The 16,022-nt window shown below is 39.4% G+C and overlaps 2 protein-coding genes and 2 pseudogenes across 6 annotated transcripts; 3 read left to right on the forward strand and 1 right to left on the reverse strand.

Annotated features, from left to right (window-relative positions):
• The first annotated feature begins 27 nt into the window (after positions 1–27).
• LOC104742485 (zinc finger protein ZOP1) lies at positions 28–2,071 on the forward strand. Of its 3 annotated transcripts, XM_010463499.3 has the most exons (6): positions 84–299; positions 449–649; positions 745–829; positions 1,139–1,188; positions 1,287–1,382; positions 1,457–2,071. In XM_010463499.3, the coding sequence occupies exons 1-5, from the start codon at positions 291–293 to the stop codon at positions 1,380–1,382; spliced, it is 441 nt and encodes a 146-aa protein (XP_010461801.1). In that variant the 5' UTR covers positions 84–290; the 3' UTR covers positions 1,457–2,071. The 3 variants fall into 3 exon arrangements, with proteins under 3 accessions (XP_010461800.1, XP_010461801.1, XP_087341767.1); XM_010463498.3 differs by lacking the exon at positions 1,139–1,188 and having other exon boundaries at positions 28–299; XM_087485641.1 differs by lacking the exons at positions 84–299; positions 449–649.
• A 222-nt stretch (positions 2,072–2,293) lies between these two features.
• Positions 2,294–6,085, reverse strand: LOC104742486 (polyadenylate-binding protein RBP47A). Its single transcript, XM_010463500.3, has 6 exons — positions 5,165–6,085; positions 4,177–4,660; positions 3,894–3,961; positions 3,689–3,819; positions 3,448–3,541; positions 2,294–2,774 (listed from the first exon to the last, which is right to left on the reverse strand). Exons 1-6 carry the CDS (start codon positions 5,606–5,608, stop codon positions 2,646–2,648), a joined length of 1,350 nt encoding a protein of 449 aa, XP_010461802.2. The 5' UTR covers positions 5,609–6,085; the 3' UTR covers positions 2,294–2,645.
• A 2,441-nt stretch (positions 6,086–8,526) lies between these two features.
• Positions 8,527–10,084, forward strand: LOC104742488 (glycylpeptide N-tetradecanoyltransferase 1 pseudogene; annotated as a pseudogene). Its single transcript, XR_015580560.1, has one exon. The product of XR_015580560.1 is annotated as a glycylpeptide N-tetradecanoyltransferase 1 pseudogene (transcript).
• Positions 9,245–12,392, forward strand: LOC147928753 (uncharacterized; annotated as a pseudogene). Its single transcript, XR_015580817.1, has 4 exons — positions 9,245–9,795; positions 10,997–11,047; positions 11,167–11,173; positions 11,637–12,392. The product of XR_015580817.1 is annotated as an uncharacterized LOC147928753 (transcript).
• Positions 12,393–16,022: the final 3,630 nt, after the last annotated feature.

Genomic DNA, 16,022 nt, shown 5'->3' on the forward strand with positions numbered 1-16,022 from the left:
AGTGTTGAGATCTGAATCGTCTTAACCAATTCAGACCGGTTCGGGAGATGGAAATAAATTAGAAATTATAAAAATTGATTCTTTCCCCAAATTTTATATAATTCTCTCCTCTCTGAATCGGGTCGAAGGCATTATTAGGGTTTTGAATCTCTTTCTCTCTCTCTCTCGAGGATTTTTCTTCATCAATTGGTTTCTGAATCCTGATAAAAATTTGTTCTTTAAGTTCCGGCAAGTTCGTTTTGTGGGTTTTTAAGCTTCGCTTCAATCTTTCATCTCCCTGATCGAGAACCATGACTGAGGTAAATCAAAATTCGCATCTTTTCTCTACACTTCTTATATAATTCCCTTCGAATTACGAAACCCTGTTCAAATTATCAATCTTGTTCGTCTTCTTGTTTCGTAATTGAAATTGATATTGAATTTGTTTTCTTTTTGGGTTGTTTGGCAGTATTGGGTTAGCCAAGGGAACAAATGGTGCGACTTCTGTAAGATTTGGATACAGAACAATCCAACAAGTATTAGAAACCATGAGCTTGGTAAGCGTCACCGAGAATGTGTCGATAAGAAGCTCACTGATATGCGTGAGAAGAGTGCAGCCAAAGATAAAGAGCTCAAGAAAAACGAAAAATTGCTTCAACAGATCGAAGCTGTGAGTAATCATCATATATCACAACACTCAATTCTTGTTTCCTTGCCATTAATGTTTGTTTCTGACTCCACTTTTTTTCTTCAACTTATTTTCAGAAAGCAACTCGTAGCTATCAGAAAGATATAGCAACTGCTCAGCAAGTAGCAAAAGCAAACGGTGCACCAGAGGATGGTACAGCGGGTAAGTGTCTCTCTCTATGATTGCTTTTTATCATCATCTCATGTCATTAGTAAGTTTGTTGTTCAACGTAGCTGTTATATTCAGGGTTGTTGCTTAGCTTTGGATCTGTTTGTTATAGACTAACATATTGAGGTCATAGAGGAAAATGAGATGATTGCCTACTCCATGAAACTGGATTTGTGAATTGCCTTTATTGACCTAAAGTATGAACAAAACCAAGCAGTGTCTGATTCTTCCATTTGTCATGTTATACCCATCTTTGCAAAAGACTTTTTGACTTATAAGTTTTAATGCCCTATAACTCTATAGAGAATCATCACCAGAGAGCAAAACGGTTCCCTCTTTTGAGTCACTCTCAGGTTCTTTCATCATTTTGATTGGCATATTTCTTAGCCTTTTTCATTCGTAGATATGTTTTTTTTCGTTTCGTGTAGTAATAATCATATTGTTATGGCAGGTTGGATGCTTGACAGTGCTTCAGGCTATTATTACAACCAGACCAATGGTTTGCACTATGATTCAAAGTCTGGGTTCTATTACAGTGATTCAATAGGTATGTGATGGTAATCAAGCTTTTTTTTATGGTATACAATTTTTCTGTGTGTGCTTACACTTGTAATGAAACAGGCCATTGGGTGACACAAGACGAGGCATACGCTGCGGTTAAAACATCATCTGATAAAGGAACTAAAGTACCTCTGGTTAAAAAGCCTATGGTACCTTCTTCAGAAGCTGGACCAAGTTTGGTGAAACCACCTGGCCGCCTTGTCTCAGCTTCATTAAACCCTAAAAGAGCTGTGAAAGGAGCTCCTTCATCTGTTGATCTTGGCAACAACAAGAGAAAGAGACAAGATGAGAAACCGAAGAAAGTATCCGCAGAAGAGAAAGCTGCATTGAGGGCGAGAGAAGCTGCTAGGAAACGAGTTGACGAAAGAGAAAAACCATTGCTCGGTCTTTACAATAGACCTTTTTGATGCATCACTCGGTAGAAGGGAGGCTAAGCTGAGAAGAGTTATGATTGATCACATTGTGGTGGTTATTTCGTTTATCCCTGCATAACGTTTATTCAAATACTCTCTGGTAACTCTCGGAGGGATTTGTCTTGTGTTCTTTTAACTGTTGTTCCAATCAAATCAATTCCATCTTTTTTTTTTTTTCATTTATCAATTCCATCTTTGTACAAATATATTCAATTTTTTTTTGTTTAAGTGATGGAGTGGAAATCCCCACATTTTACCAGAATTTGATGAGGATTCAAAGTTTTGAGACATTTCAATAGATTACTACACCTTTAAAAACGTTAAGTTGTTTTTATTAGCTCTTAAATTGATCCTATCAATTACCATATTGAATGATTAGAGAAACACAAGTCTTGAGCTTTTTGTTTTCATGAATCATCAAGTTTTTCAAGATAAATCGACTCTAGAATCTAAAAACTTGAAAAACGCAAATAAAAGTAGCAACTGATCCAAACGATTTGGAAGATTGCTTATTGTGGACCAAACTCTGGCTTTGAGGAAGTCTCCGTAACAGACCAAATAAACTTAAAAAGAACTAGAAATAAAATTCAAGTTTTAGACAACCCCAAAATTTTGACAGAGACTGAGACAGCAAGATAAGCAAGATTCAAATCCAGGATACACAACCCTCTTTGGACTTAAGAGGTTTTAGTTTGGATGGTGCGAGCTAACATCCAAACCAACAACTATCATCGGATCACTTTGATCATCCAATGGCTTGTTTTTTTTTTTAACCCAATTCCCGTGAGTCCAGGACTCACGGTTTCTTTTGATGATAGAGACGTACCAACACACTTTCAAGAAGCTCCCGGGACAGCAGCCGCTGCAGTAGCGTACATGTTTGAGTCTTGATTAGCATATCCATTGTTGTAACCTTGTCCTCTTGAGTATCCTCCGTTCCATTGGTTACCAGAGTCACCTCTCCACTGTAAAAGTTGAACAATGTTAGTGAATAGAATAAAACATACGGCAGATCATCACGGTTAAATGCTACCGTGTTGGTTAATCATCCATGCCACAGGCTCACTCAATGATGGATGCAAAATATAGTTGATTGAGTAAACGTTAACACCAAGTGTATGGCAGTAAGACATTCTTGTAGAGATTAAGTTAGCTTGTCCACTGATTACAACAAGTAATAGACTCAAGACAAACATGAATCTTAGACAACCTCTCGAGATAAACAATAACATTGGTCGGAAAAGGCTTCAACTAGCTCATTAATCTTTAATTAGAAGAAACACTTGACTGAACCATCACAATTTTTCAGTAATTGGATAATGACCAGGGAAATGACAAGTGGGCCTAGGTGATATGCATTAGATTTGCCAATCAAAATAGTCAACAAAAACTGTGAGAAGGTGCTAAATTCCACTAGGTCTTTATGGCCCGCAATGCACCACCTACTCCTATCAAATGTCAACTACTGACTCTGGCTTTTAAGGATTCCTGTATCTTTATCCATTTATGGAGAGACAAAAATCAAATGACTCAAAAGAACTCTAAAACTTAGTTTGACCTGGACCATACTAATAGAAATGCATACAAGGTTTCACTGATATAGAACAACACACTATTCCAAGTTAATTTTTCTTTTACCTGTTTGTTGGGGCTTCGTCCCCAAGAAAGCCGGACAGTGTTTTTCCCGATGACCGTCCCATTCAAGTTCCCGATGGCCTCTTCAGCACTTTGCCTGTCAAAACCAATGGCACGTCACACACATTGCAACTACATACCCATCTTCACTCTTAAATGAGCACCCACGGGATTGCTCATCATGATTGAACAAAGTCCCACCCTACTGGATGAATAAGCTGACAAGCAAAGAACAGGTTAGTACCTGTTAGCAAACTGGACAAAGCCGCATCCTTTTCCTACTGGAATCTTCACTGAAATAACCTCCCCAAATTGGGAAAAGGGTTGCATGAGGTCTTCTTCAGTAACATCAGGATCAATACCGCCAACAAATATCTGCAATGTAGTAAAAGACAATGAACAGTGAGGTATACTGTTGTTAGCAAGTAATAGCTAATAAGAGAACTTACTGTTGAATTGTTTGATTCCCCATCAGACAGTGAACCATTTCCTCCATGTCCACCAGCCAGTGTCAGAGCTAATCCAATGAAAACATTACAATTCACTTTAGATACTATGTTGAAAGCATCAACAAGTTATTAAAACTTAACATTCATATTCAAAAAAACTTATTTGTCACTAGTAAAAGAGACATAAACAGAAAACAAAACCACTAGCATACTAAACAGAGAGAAAACATGGAAATACAAAACTTATGCTACATTAAGTGACAAAGATTATATCATTACTTACCTTGTGAACCATTTTGTTGGCCATAAGCAGCAGCCCTTTTAGGGGTAGCAATACCAACACGCATTTGCCTGCTTGAACAGAAAGCACCATTCATTTCTGTCATAGCTCTTGACCGCTCATTCTCATCACCAAACCTGACAAACCCGTAACCTTTGGAACGCCCGGTGTTGGAATCGATCACAACTTTTGCACCTTTGACAGATGGATATCTACCAGCAAAAGTCTCAAGCAAGACAGCATCACTCACATCTGGAGCCAAATCTCCAACAAATATCGATAGGTCCGGACCATTTTCTGATGCTCTCTTCTCACCAGTACTGAAAGATGCCCAGTTTAAACGGAAAGGCTGTTCTGCGTTCGGCATGGTCACACCGCTAAAGCTCTGAAGAGCTTCTTCAGCTGCTGAACGTGAAAGAAACTCAACAAACCCATACCCTTCAGATTGACAAGTTTGCTTGTTGCGAATAACTTTCACAGAAGAAACCTATACACATCACAAAACAATAAAACAAGAAAGAATAAGCTCAAAGGGAAAAAAAAAAAAAAAAAAAAAGAGAAAATAAGTTAAAACAGAACAGATCTCTGTGACATGTTTGGAGTTCTTTTTGTTCCTATAACAAGAAATGTTCTCTATATGTGGCAATGTACTTTTCTTGCCATATGAAATGAACTTTAAAAGTCTGTCCTTTTTCAGGTCAAGATAGTTCTCCATTACCCTAAATGTCAACCATTTGGCTTCTACACAGTTTAGATCTTAAACACAATCAAAAAGTTCAAAACTTGCCAAATTTTACATTGGATTCACAATAACGAATCTTTCCAACAACAGGAAAAAAAGAAAGTCACGGATCTATCACTTTCCATGTCAGAACACGCAAAAAAAGAAAGATTCCACGCACATAATTTAAACAAACAAATCACGATCTGAATTACAAAAATATCAAATCTAGCACCACTACAAACATAGGACTAGAAGAAAGATAGATACCTCGTTGGTGTGAGAGAAACAGGTATGGAGATAAGCCTCATCCATCCAATGAAGAAGATCACCAACCCAAAGGGTCTTCACATCATCACCACCAGATCCACCGCGTGGCTGCTGCTGCTGCTGCTTCTGCTGCTGTTGACCCTGGTGATGCTGATAAGCAGCAGCGTATTGAAACTGAGGATGCTGCTGATACGCGGCTTGATTGTAAGGAGCGTATTGGTGGTGAGGATACATCATCATTTGCTGCTGTTGCATCATAGCCATAGCAGCTGCAGGGTATTGCTGCATCGCAGCCATCCACTGTTGTTGTTGTTGCCACTGCTGTTGTTGTTGCTGTTGCTGCTGCTGAGGCGGTGGAGTTGATTGCTGCAACGGTGGTGTTGTTCCTGCTGATGTTGGTAACGCCGAATCTGTTGAGCCGTTGTTGTTGTTTGGTGCCTGCATCTTTTAAAAAATTTATGGAAACTTTTCGGATCCGATCTGGTTGGAAGAAGAAGACTTAGAAATTTAGAATCTTTCTTCGTTCTCTCTCTCTCTCTCGATATGTATTTGTAATTTGGTAAGGTAGTTTTTGGTTAATGAAGGAGACCGAGAGAGAGAGGATTAGATTTGGTTTGGGTTTCTTGGAAGATAAAATGGAGGCGGAGAGAGAGAAGAGAAGAGGGAAGAGAGTGTGTTGTGTAGATTCGGAGGGTTTAAGGCTTTTTTTTTTTTCTTTTTTTTTCTTTCTCTCTTTGTTTGGTTTCATTCACTTTAGGTCTGAAAGAGAAGTGGTGGGAACGTGGGGCCCATGTACGTGGTGAAGCCATGTTGTTGTAGTTTTGTACTATTTCTTGACTTGTATGTAAGTTTAGTTTTGTAGATCCGACGGTTCTGATTCGACCGTATTTTTAGGGGTTGACATCAATTTATGACAGTTGATGATGATTCCAAATCGGGTAAAGTTTATATTGGGTATTTTGTTTTGGGCTAAATGGATTTGAAAGTGCTTTTGAGTGTTTTGATTGGGATAAATGGATATCGTAAACCAAAAAGAAGTTTATGAGGATGAGACTTAAGCTTGTGGACTGGATCCATATGTTTTAATGCTTCGTGATCTATGAAAAGGGCGAGCTCGTTATATAAACTGTTTTTTTTTCATTAATAAGATTTGTGATTATGGTTAAAAATGTTAGCACAAATCAACTGTAAAATGACGTCAGGTCGTGAAAAATCACAAAATTTTATGACAATTTGGGAAGCTTGGCATAAAACATATTGATGCAAATTTTTTTATCGTATAATCAATTTTGAGATATTCTTGAGATACCTTTTTTTTTTTCACCAAAAACAAATTTTATTAAAATCAAAGAGTTTTACAAAAACATTTAGAATTATTGTAACACAATTACATACATAGATGTATGTGTCATACACTAAGAAAAATACAACAGAATGGATTTTGACGATGCTTTCCGTAGAGTAGCGTTATTCGCTAACCGATCAGAAGATCCTTTATTGTCCAACTTCATATTTGATTTCTCTTTATTACGAATTGTATGCAACAACTTTTGGCTGACACTTCTTTTCACAAAACGTAACATTAAACCCAATGTGCCCAAAACTAATTCTGTAATGTAGACATATTGGCACCAAAACGTCTGCACCACAGTCTTTCTAGAATATTTCGACGTCTCTGTAAATCTCTGCAATACAAATAGTTTTATTTTATCAAGCCAAGTACCCGAGCCTCTTGTGTTAGTAGATTCCCATCTAATCGTCACCAATATATTTCTCATCCACCAGATCTGTTCAATGCCAATCATAACTTGTCGCCAATATTTGGCCCAAAGCATATAAAAACTCGACATCTCTACCCAACAGGGGTCAAACTGGAGCAACCATAATTCCATCACACAAACAATATAAACATGAACAGGAGCAACAATTTGGTCGGATTGGAAAAGTGCTAGGACATCATCAAATCCAAGATTAGTATCTCTAGTTTTGAATTTTAACACCGTTTCCTGAATACTAAAGGGGATAAGGATCAAAAGGGAGAGAATAATAGCACCGATAGTGTGGAGAATTATTTGTCTTGTTGAGCAAGGAGGAACCAAAAAGCCAATCTCCGACACAATCATAAGATGACTTCCGTTTATGTGACCAATCCCCGACACAACCATGAGACGACTTCCGTTTAAATGACCAATCCATAATCGTATTCCATCATCTTCAATTTTGTAAATTGAACCTCCTGGATCCCAGATATGGGTTTGGAAACCTTTTATCAAATTAGAGAAATTGAAGATATGATCATGGTCTTGATGATGTTGGAGACCAAAGAAATCAGAATTGTAACACAGGAAGCCGCCTAGAATTATCCTTGGCGGAAAGACACCGATCTTGTTCCGACTACAACGCCGGTTGTTGATTGGAAGAAAACACTCTCCAAACGAGAGAAGGGCGATGAGATATTGAATCAATAACAAGAATCGGCTAGCCATATGAATCACTTTTGCCGATGTTATTGGTTTATATTAAAAAAAAAAACAGAAAATTGAAAACTAAGGAAAACAGGAAAGGGGGGGTCGACGCCAGAGAAGCCAGCGCCGGCCGTGGTCTGAATAGGAGAGGTTTTGGCCGGAAAAGTTGCTTTGGGGGAATCACCTCCGAGAAAAAAAACAGTTGAGACTCCGAGAGTATTCTTGAGATACCTAAGTGCATTTTTTTGTTGGTTTAGGAAATGTTACGAAAAAAATTAGAAAAACTATAAGATGAATGGAAGGAATGAATATCGAAAAGTTAAAAAAAAAAACAAAAAAAAAATTGTCCTAAGTATTTTTAAAATAAGATACGGATGATTAATATTGTTGGACCTTAAAATAAAAGGCCCAATAAGGAGCGTTAAGTTGTCTTGTTTTTTTTTGAACGTGAGAGGCTTATTCCAACGGTCCGTCAAATTAACTGCGACGTTCGGCCGTCTCCGCTAACTGAATTATGGCGCGAAAAGTTTTGAAGAAAGCAGGTGATGAGTCATCACTGATGACACGTGAAGTCACCTAAATCTGACGGTAAGTTTTGAAAAATTCGAAATACTCGAAAACTGAAAGATTGGAAATGAATTGGACTGGGAGATGAGATGGAGCGGCTGGTTAACATGAGGCATATCTACTATTATACTTTACCCGAATGCCCAACATTCCCCCACTTGTTGAAAAAACCTTAAATTATAGATGAAATTAACAATATCAAAGAAACTTTCAAACTTTAAATATCTCTCAAGACGTTAAAAATAAATTATACAATCACTTACTTATCTGTTGGTCAAAGCTAAGACCTTTATAGTCCATTGAACGAACGATTGCATGATTAGGTGACCATAATTTCAAAGCATCGTAATATGAATCCGAATAAATGACCAAACACATCGCTGTTGCTATATAAAGGAGCGTGACGAAACATCAAAATGTCAGATCCAAAACCGAAACCGAATCCCAAGGAGTATACTTCAGGTGGAAGTGGAACCATGACTCATGAGTTTTGGGAGACTCAACCTGTTGTGCAGTTCGAGGATATGGGAGACACGACTTTGCCTGAAGGCCCAATTGAGCCACCAACTTTGGTATCTGAGGTCAAGCAGGAGCCGTACAACTTTCATGAAGACTATGAATGGATCACATGTGATATGAAATCTGATGACATGTGCTCAGAGGTCTACAACTTTTTCAAAGTTCACTATGCTGATAAACCTAACTTGAAGGTCCATCCCTCGAAGGAGTGGCTGATGTGGGCATTGTGTCCACCTGGTTATTACCAGAACTGGCATGTTGGAGTCCGTGCCAAGGCCACTAAGAAGCTCGTTGCTTTCATCAGTGGGGTGCCAGCAAGAATCAGGGTGCGTGATGAGGTTGTTCGCATGGCTAATATAAATTTCTTGTGTATCGACAAGTCTCTCAGGTCTAGGAGACTTGCTCCTATCCTGATCATGGAGGTGACTAGAAGGGTCCGCTTGAAGAATATATGGCAAGCCGCTTATCCCTCACGTGATGTAGTCTCTAGACCAGTCACCACCTGCCAATACTGGGTGAAAGAATGACTATGTCCAGGACCGTCAAACTTTACAAAGTACCAGATGCACCGAGCACTCCTGGGTTTAGGGAAATGGAACTATCTGATTGCTTTGGTGTCACAGAGTTGCTCAGGAACTACCTTCGCCAGTTTGGAGTTGCGGCTTGCTTTGATTCAGAAGATGTCATGCGCTGGTTTCTCCCGAGAAAAGATGTCATCCACACTTACTTGGTAGTAAGCCCCGAAACTTATGATGTCACGGACTTCTGCAGCTTCTACACTGTTCCTTTCACTATCTCCAACTCTGCCTCTCGTAACCCGGAAAACACAACAGTTCAATGTGCTTATTCTTACTACAATGTCGTGACACAGACCTCACTTCCCAAGCTGATGAATGATGTGCTAACCGTCTCTAAGCAAAAAGGTGTCGATATTTTCTATGCATTGGACGTGATGCAGAATGCGAGTTTCTTCACAGAATTGAAGTTTTGTCGATCAGAGGGTGCTCTTCTTCACTACCATCTCTATAACTACCGTTTGGGAAGTTCATTGACGCCATCAGAAGTTGGCCTTGTTCTCTGGTAAGCTTGATCCCACTACTATCTCTATAACTACCGTTTGGGAAGTGCATTGAAGCCATCACAAGTGAAGTCGGGCTTGCTCTCTCGTAAGCTTGATCTAATATACTATTAAATAATTGGCATCTCTTATATGTATCTATTATATACTATTAAATAATTGGCATCTCATATTGTTGGCAAAAGAAGGAAAGTTTAGAGCCTTTTTATTTGTTTGCATGTCTACAAAGTCAAAATAATGTTTCTGCGTTTTTCCTCTGAACTATCAACACAAACAACAAAATTTGCCTCAGATTTGTTTTTGGAACTTTAAGGTAGTGAAACTGATGCTTTTTATCAATAACATATTGGCACATCAAAATATTGTAATGGTAAAAAAGTGTAACAAAACTTCCCAAAGTTTTAGAGAAAATACAAAAGCAAATCTTGGAAGCAATTGGAAACCAATATATATACTTTTAATGTTACCATTGATGTAATAGTTCTCCAGTCTCCACCAAGCTTACCTAATAGTACAAGTTAGCCCAGTTTCTTGACCAAGAAGACAAGTATCAAAGGATCAAAATTCTGAAACACTATTTGCTATGAGAAGAGAGAATTAACGGGAATCAGATACAGAGCTCCTTGACTCTCTCTTATGTGGCAGTTTTTGGCGAGATTGCCTTTTTTACAGGTGGAAGTGAGGGAACACTAGTAAAAGAATTGTTTTACCTCCTGAATACCTTAAAAAACACTTTTCAGTGGGTCAACACCATACTTGTTGACAGGAAGCTCGTGGACGTGAGAACTGACAACAAACGCATTTAGTTCAGCAGAAGAAGATGTGACATTCAACAGTTTAGAGCAAACCAAATAGACCAATCGATGAAATCCCTGCTAAACCCATTTGATATGACATCCTAAAAGAGAGTTCTGCAATTAAAGATGAAGTAGTAGTTTAGCACCTGATGCTCCAAGAGTGTCTCTATTAGAGACTCTCTCTCTATGGTAAAGAGCGAGAATTTTTTTTTGACTCATATGATGCTTGAGGTAGTAGAAAATGAAGACCGACCATCAATATTGCCAGAGTTGCTCTCTCCATGTACAGAGTGTAGAGATGAGAGAGACTTGTTTCCAATGAGCCAAAATAGTTTTTTTTTACTACATCTCTGGTCTGAGGTGAATACCATATGCGCTTTCACAGCTTATTCATTATCCTTGATAGGTTCCAAGGCAGCCATAGCCTTGGAGTAAAAAAAAAGTGTGAGTGTATGGGGTAAATTTGGACTTCTGGCGATAAGCTGATTAGTGTACTAATCTTCTTTAATTAAAAGTGAAAAAAAAAAAATTGTATACGCTGAAAAATATAATAATCGTTATAACTTTTGTTAATAGACCGATGGTACTTCTGATAAAAAACACAAAACTACTTTTCTTTTTATTCTCTCTCTAAAAGCGACTCTTCAAAAACCACATTGTTTGTCATTGTTACCGACCGGCGCCGGCTTCTTTGGCGTCGGTCGGCTCTTTCCCTTCTTTTTCTTTGCATAGATACTATAGATTTTTAGTAACACTGGCCAATGGTTTCCCAAACTATTTGGTTGATTTCAGACATCCAATTTATTGTCTTTATCTCTATTTGCGAGAGTTTCATTCCGACCACAATCCGAGAAGATCTTCGGAGTAGTGTCGGCACCTTTCCGCTGAAGATCGTTTTTGGCGGCGTCCTTAGGTTCATGATTGGAATCGTTCCTCATTAACATCGTCAAAAAGTCAACTCCATCGTGAGTTTTATCAAATTGAGAAACAATTTTCAATCTCAGATCTGGGATCCAGGCTTATCAACTTTTGGATTAGAAGACTAGGAGATAAAACTCCAGTCAGATCGCATCACTAAACTTTGGCATTATTTCTTCTTGGCGGGTTTATCTAGCAGCGGAGGACATGGTGATCTGGATATGATGATGGTTTTGTTAACAAATCCATGGCTGGGTTTGTCTTTGTTTTGGGTCTCCACAACATTGGCCGACGTCACTTTGATTCTTGCTGTTAGAGATTTATTTCCTCTCTACAGAGGCACAAGTGTCTGTGAGATGATCTTGTGGTTTATTCACGGTGTTGGTATACATGACCTCTCGATATGATGGTCATAATTGTTGTGACTATCTTCAGCGACGTCTTTGGTCTCAGATGTATAATAAGATGGGATTATACCAGTAGCAAGTAAAATTTTCTAATACACACAAGGACACCGATATAGACTAATTGGTATCAGATTGTCGGGATTTCAAAAAAAAATTTCAGAAGCAACGGGCTTTGTTTATGTGGTGAGGAGTTTTAAACAAAGAATGCCAAGAAGGCATAAACATCACATTGAAGTAAGATGACTTATAAAGAAGGAACATACCATGTTTAATAACATGATAGCGGCTTACCCGGAAGGAAGCATCGTCAAATTCACTTTGTCATGCTTGTTATCTTCATTATATGGCACATATTTCTGCTTATGTATTAAATTGTTTTCTGAAGTTTTGTATTGGTCTTGTATCTGCTATAATACTCCATTGATTAATGAGAGATATTGGAAGGAAAAAAGAACAGATGGTACTTTTTCCTAGAAATATCACCTGTATTTGAAGACAAACAAACTCGTACAAAATTATTCTTCTTCTCTATTGCTTTAAGATTTATAAATTTGTTAAAGAGTAAAAGTTAAAATGTACCCATGATCACCATGATATCGATCGAGATATGATGATTGTTTAAAACGTACCCACACTCTCCGCCTTCCACCAACGGACTCTCAGAATATTTATAGTCAGCTCAGACGTTGAAGTACCACTGCTCCCAGTGATTAAAATTACTAACTTTCTTGTCGGGCATGAAATTATGAGCCGATCGCATGTTCACAACCCAAGTTCCCTTCTTTTTGGATGATTTGAGTGTCATTTCTTCGAAGCAATGAACTCTGATCCGATGACCAACCTCAGCAGCAATTATTAATGCCCCCACAAAATTAATTTTCTGAGACATGCAATTTGAATATATATATATATATATATATATATATTAAGGATCTACATAAAAGGAAAACAGATTTGATCAATTTAAATATTTATATATATATATATATATATTAAGGATCTACATAAAAGGAAAACAGATTTGATCACAGATCATCATCTCCATCGTATCATCTAACAGCTTCAATCACAAATCATATCATCTAATCTCCGCTGTCAACGTTTTCTATTTATTGTGTATATTTTGTTTTCCTTACATAGTCTTATAGTCTCTGTATAAGAACGATGTAATTCATGTCAATAAGATACATTCAGCTTTACATTTCTTTATGGTATCAGAGCTTAGAGATACCTAGACCTCAAAGTTTTTTTTTTTTTCTTTCTTTTCTCTTTTGTTCTTCTCCTGCTTCAAATCTCTCTTAATCATGTCTCTTTCCAATGAATCCCCTGTTCCTACAGACGAAAATGTCTCTGCTGAAACTGTCCCGACAAATCCTACCTCTCTTCTTCATGTCAATATGACAAATGTTACTAAGCTCACCACTACCAACTATCTCATGTGGAGTAGACAAGTTCATGCTCTCTTTGATGGGTATGACTTGGCTGCTTATCTTGATGGTTCCAAGCAGTACCCAGATGCCACAATCAATGTCAATGGTGTCAGCTCTCCCAATCCAGCGTTTGCTCATTGTCAACGTCAAGACAAACTCTTGTACAACGCCCTCCTTGGTGCTATTTCAGTGTCTGTTCAGCCACTGCTCTCCCGTGCCAACTCTGCCGCTGAGATCTGGAGCACCCTTGCTTCCACTTATGCCAAGCCTAGCCGTGGTCACATCCGTCAAATCAAGCTCCAGCTCAAACAATGGAAGAAAGCCAACAAACCCATTGATGTGTACGTCCAAGGTCTCACCACCCGTTTCGATGAACTTGCTCTTCTTGGGAAATCACTTGACCATGAAGATCAAGTCGAGATCATCCTTGAAGGTTTGCCCGATGAATACAAATCCATTGTTGACCAAGTGGAAGGTCGTGACACACCACCAACGTTGACGGAGCTCCATGAAAAGCTTATCAACCATGAGTCAAAGCTTTTGTCGACTCAACCACTTCTACCAACACCTGTGAGTGCCAATCCTGCAGTCCACCAGCGCACCACCAACCACGGCAACCGTTTCAACAAACCCAATCAGCGCAACACCAACTGGACTCCTTCCCCACGTCACTCACATGACTCCAGGTCGCCTCGTCCGTACCTTGGCCGCTGTCAAATTTGTGGCATCACAGGCCACAGTGCACGACGTTGCCCACAACTGTCAATGCCGCAGCTCCCACCTGCATCTCCTACACCTTGGCAACCACGAGCCCATTTCACTACTGCAAACCCTGCTGCTGCCAACCCTTGGGTATTTGATTCCGGTGCTACGCACCACATCTCCTCTGATCTTGCCAATCTCAGTCTCCATCAGCCATACACCGGTGGGGAACAAGTGGTAATTGGTGATGGTAAAGGTCTCTCGATCACTCACACTGGTTCGACTTCTCTCTCTACTCAAACCAGACCTCTCTCACTCAATGATGTTCTTTATGTACCTGATATGAAAAAGAATCTGATTTCAGTATATCGTTTATGCAATGCTAACCAGGTTTCCGTTGAATTTGCCCCGGCTTCCTTTCAGGTGAAGGATCTGAGTACGGGGACCCCGTTGCTCCAAGGACGAACTAACAATGAGCTCTATGAGTGGCCCCTTGCGTCTTCTCCAGTTTTTGCTTTTTCAACCTCTACAATAAACCTCAAGGCTGATGCTTTGACTTGGCATTCTCGCCTTGGTCACCCGTCAATTTCTATTTTGCAAAGAATGCTTTCTAGTTTTCATTTACCTATTTCTGATTCCCTGTCCAAGCCACTCTGTTGCAGTGATTGCTTATCTAATAAAAGTCACAAATTATCTTTTTCTCAAACCTCCATCACCTCTTCTCGCCCTCTTGAATATTTGTTCACAGATGTCTGGACTTCTCCTCTCCTCTCTATTGACCACTTTAAATATTATCTTCTCATTGTAGACCATTTCACTCGTTATACTTGGTTCTACCCTCTTCATAAAAAATCTCAAGTGCGTGAAACTTTTATCAAATTCACTTCTCTTGTTGAAAATCGTTTTTCTTCAAGAATCGGGACTCTTTTCTCTGAAAATGGAGGAGAGTTCATTGCTCTTCGCCCATTTCTATCCACCCATGGTATCAGTCATCTAACCTCACCTCCTCACACTCCAGAGCACAATGGCTTGGCTGAACGACGACATCGTCACATTGTTGAAACAGGCCTCGCTCTACTCACCCATTCTGATATTCCAACAACCTATTGGTCTTATGCCTTTACTATTGCTGTCTTCCTCATAAACAGAATGCCCACTCCAACTCTCTCTTTCGAATCCCCATTTTTCAAACTGTTCGGCCAACTCCCAAATTATAACAAGCTCAAAGTTTTTGGTTCTCTTTGTTTCCCCTGGCTAAAACCTTACAACACCCATAAACTGCAACCAAAATCCCTTCCCTGTATCTTCTTAGGCTACTCCTTAACTCAGAGTGCCTACATTTGTCTTGAACCAAAATCCAGCCGCATCTATGTTTCTCGACATGTTGTGTTTGATGAATCAAAATTCCCTTTCAAATATCTTTCTATGTCCTCTTCCGTTCCTGTGGAACAATCAAACTTATCCCCTTCATGGATCCCTCCAATTACAGTGGTTCCTTCTTCTTCTCCGCCACTCACAGCAGCTCCGCCGTCGTCCCTGGAACCAACTCCGGTGACTCCGCGCTCGGCCTCTTCACCACCGTCAGGACAACCGACAACTTCAACGGCAACACCCACACCATCACCGCCAGTCTCTGTTCACGCTCCGTCTCGCCTGCAACAACACCGACACATCACCATTCATCATCATCGACATCTCTTGATCTCTCTAAGCAGGCCCAAACAACATCTTCTCCCAATTCGGCCCAATCAAAAAGCCCACAGGCATCTTCTTCACCAGCCCGTGAATCCACTAATGATGCCACGTCCCAATCTTCGTCTCCTTCTCCGATCGTTGTTCCCCAACCGGAACCAGAACCTCAACCTACCAACAATCACCCCATGAAGACTCGAGCCAAGAATCACATCACCAAACCTAATCGAAAATTTGGCCTTCACTCGACTCTTACTTCTCCATCTGCTAATGAACCTCGGAC

The sequence above is a fragment of the Camelina sativa genome, chromosome 14 (genome assembly GCF_030686135.1).
Source record: "Camelina sativa cultivar CO46 ecotype springtype chromosome 14, ASM3068613v1".
Lineage (NCBI taxonomy): Eukaryota > Viridiplantae > Streptophyta > Magnoliopsida > Brassicales > Brassicaceae > Camelina > Camelina sativa.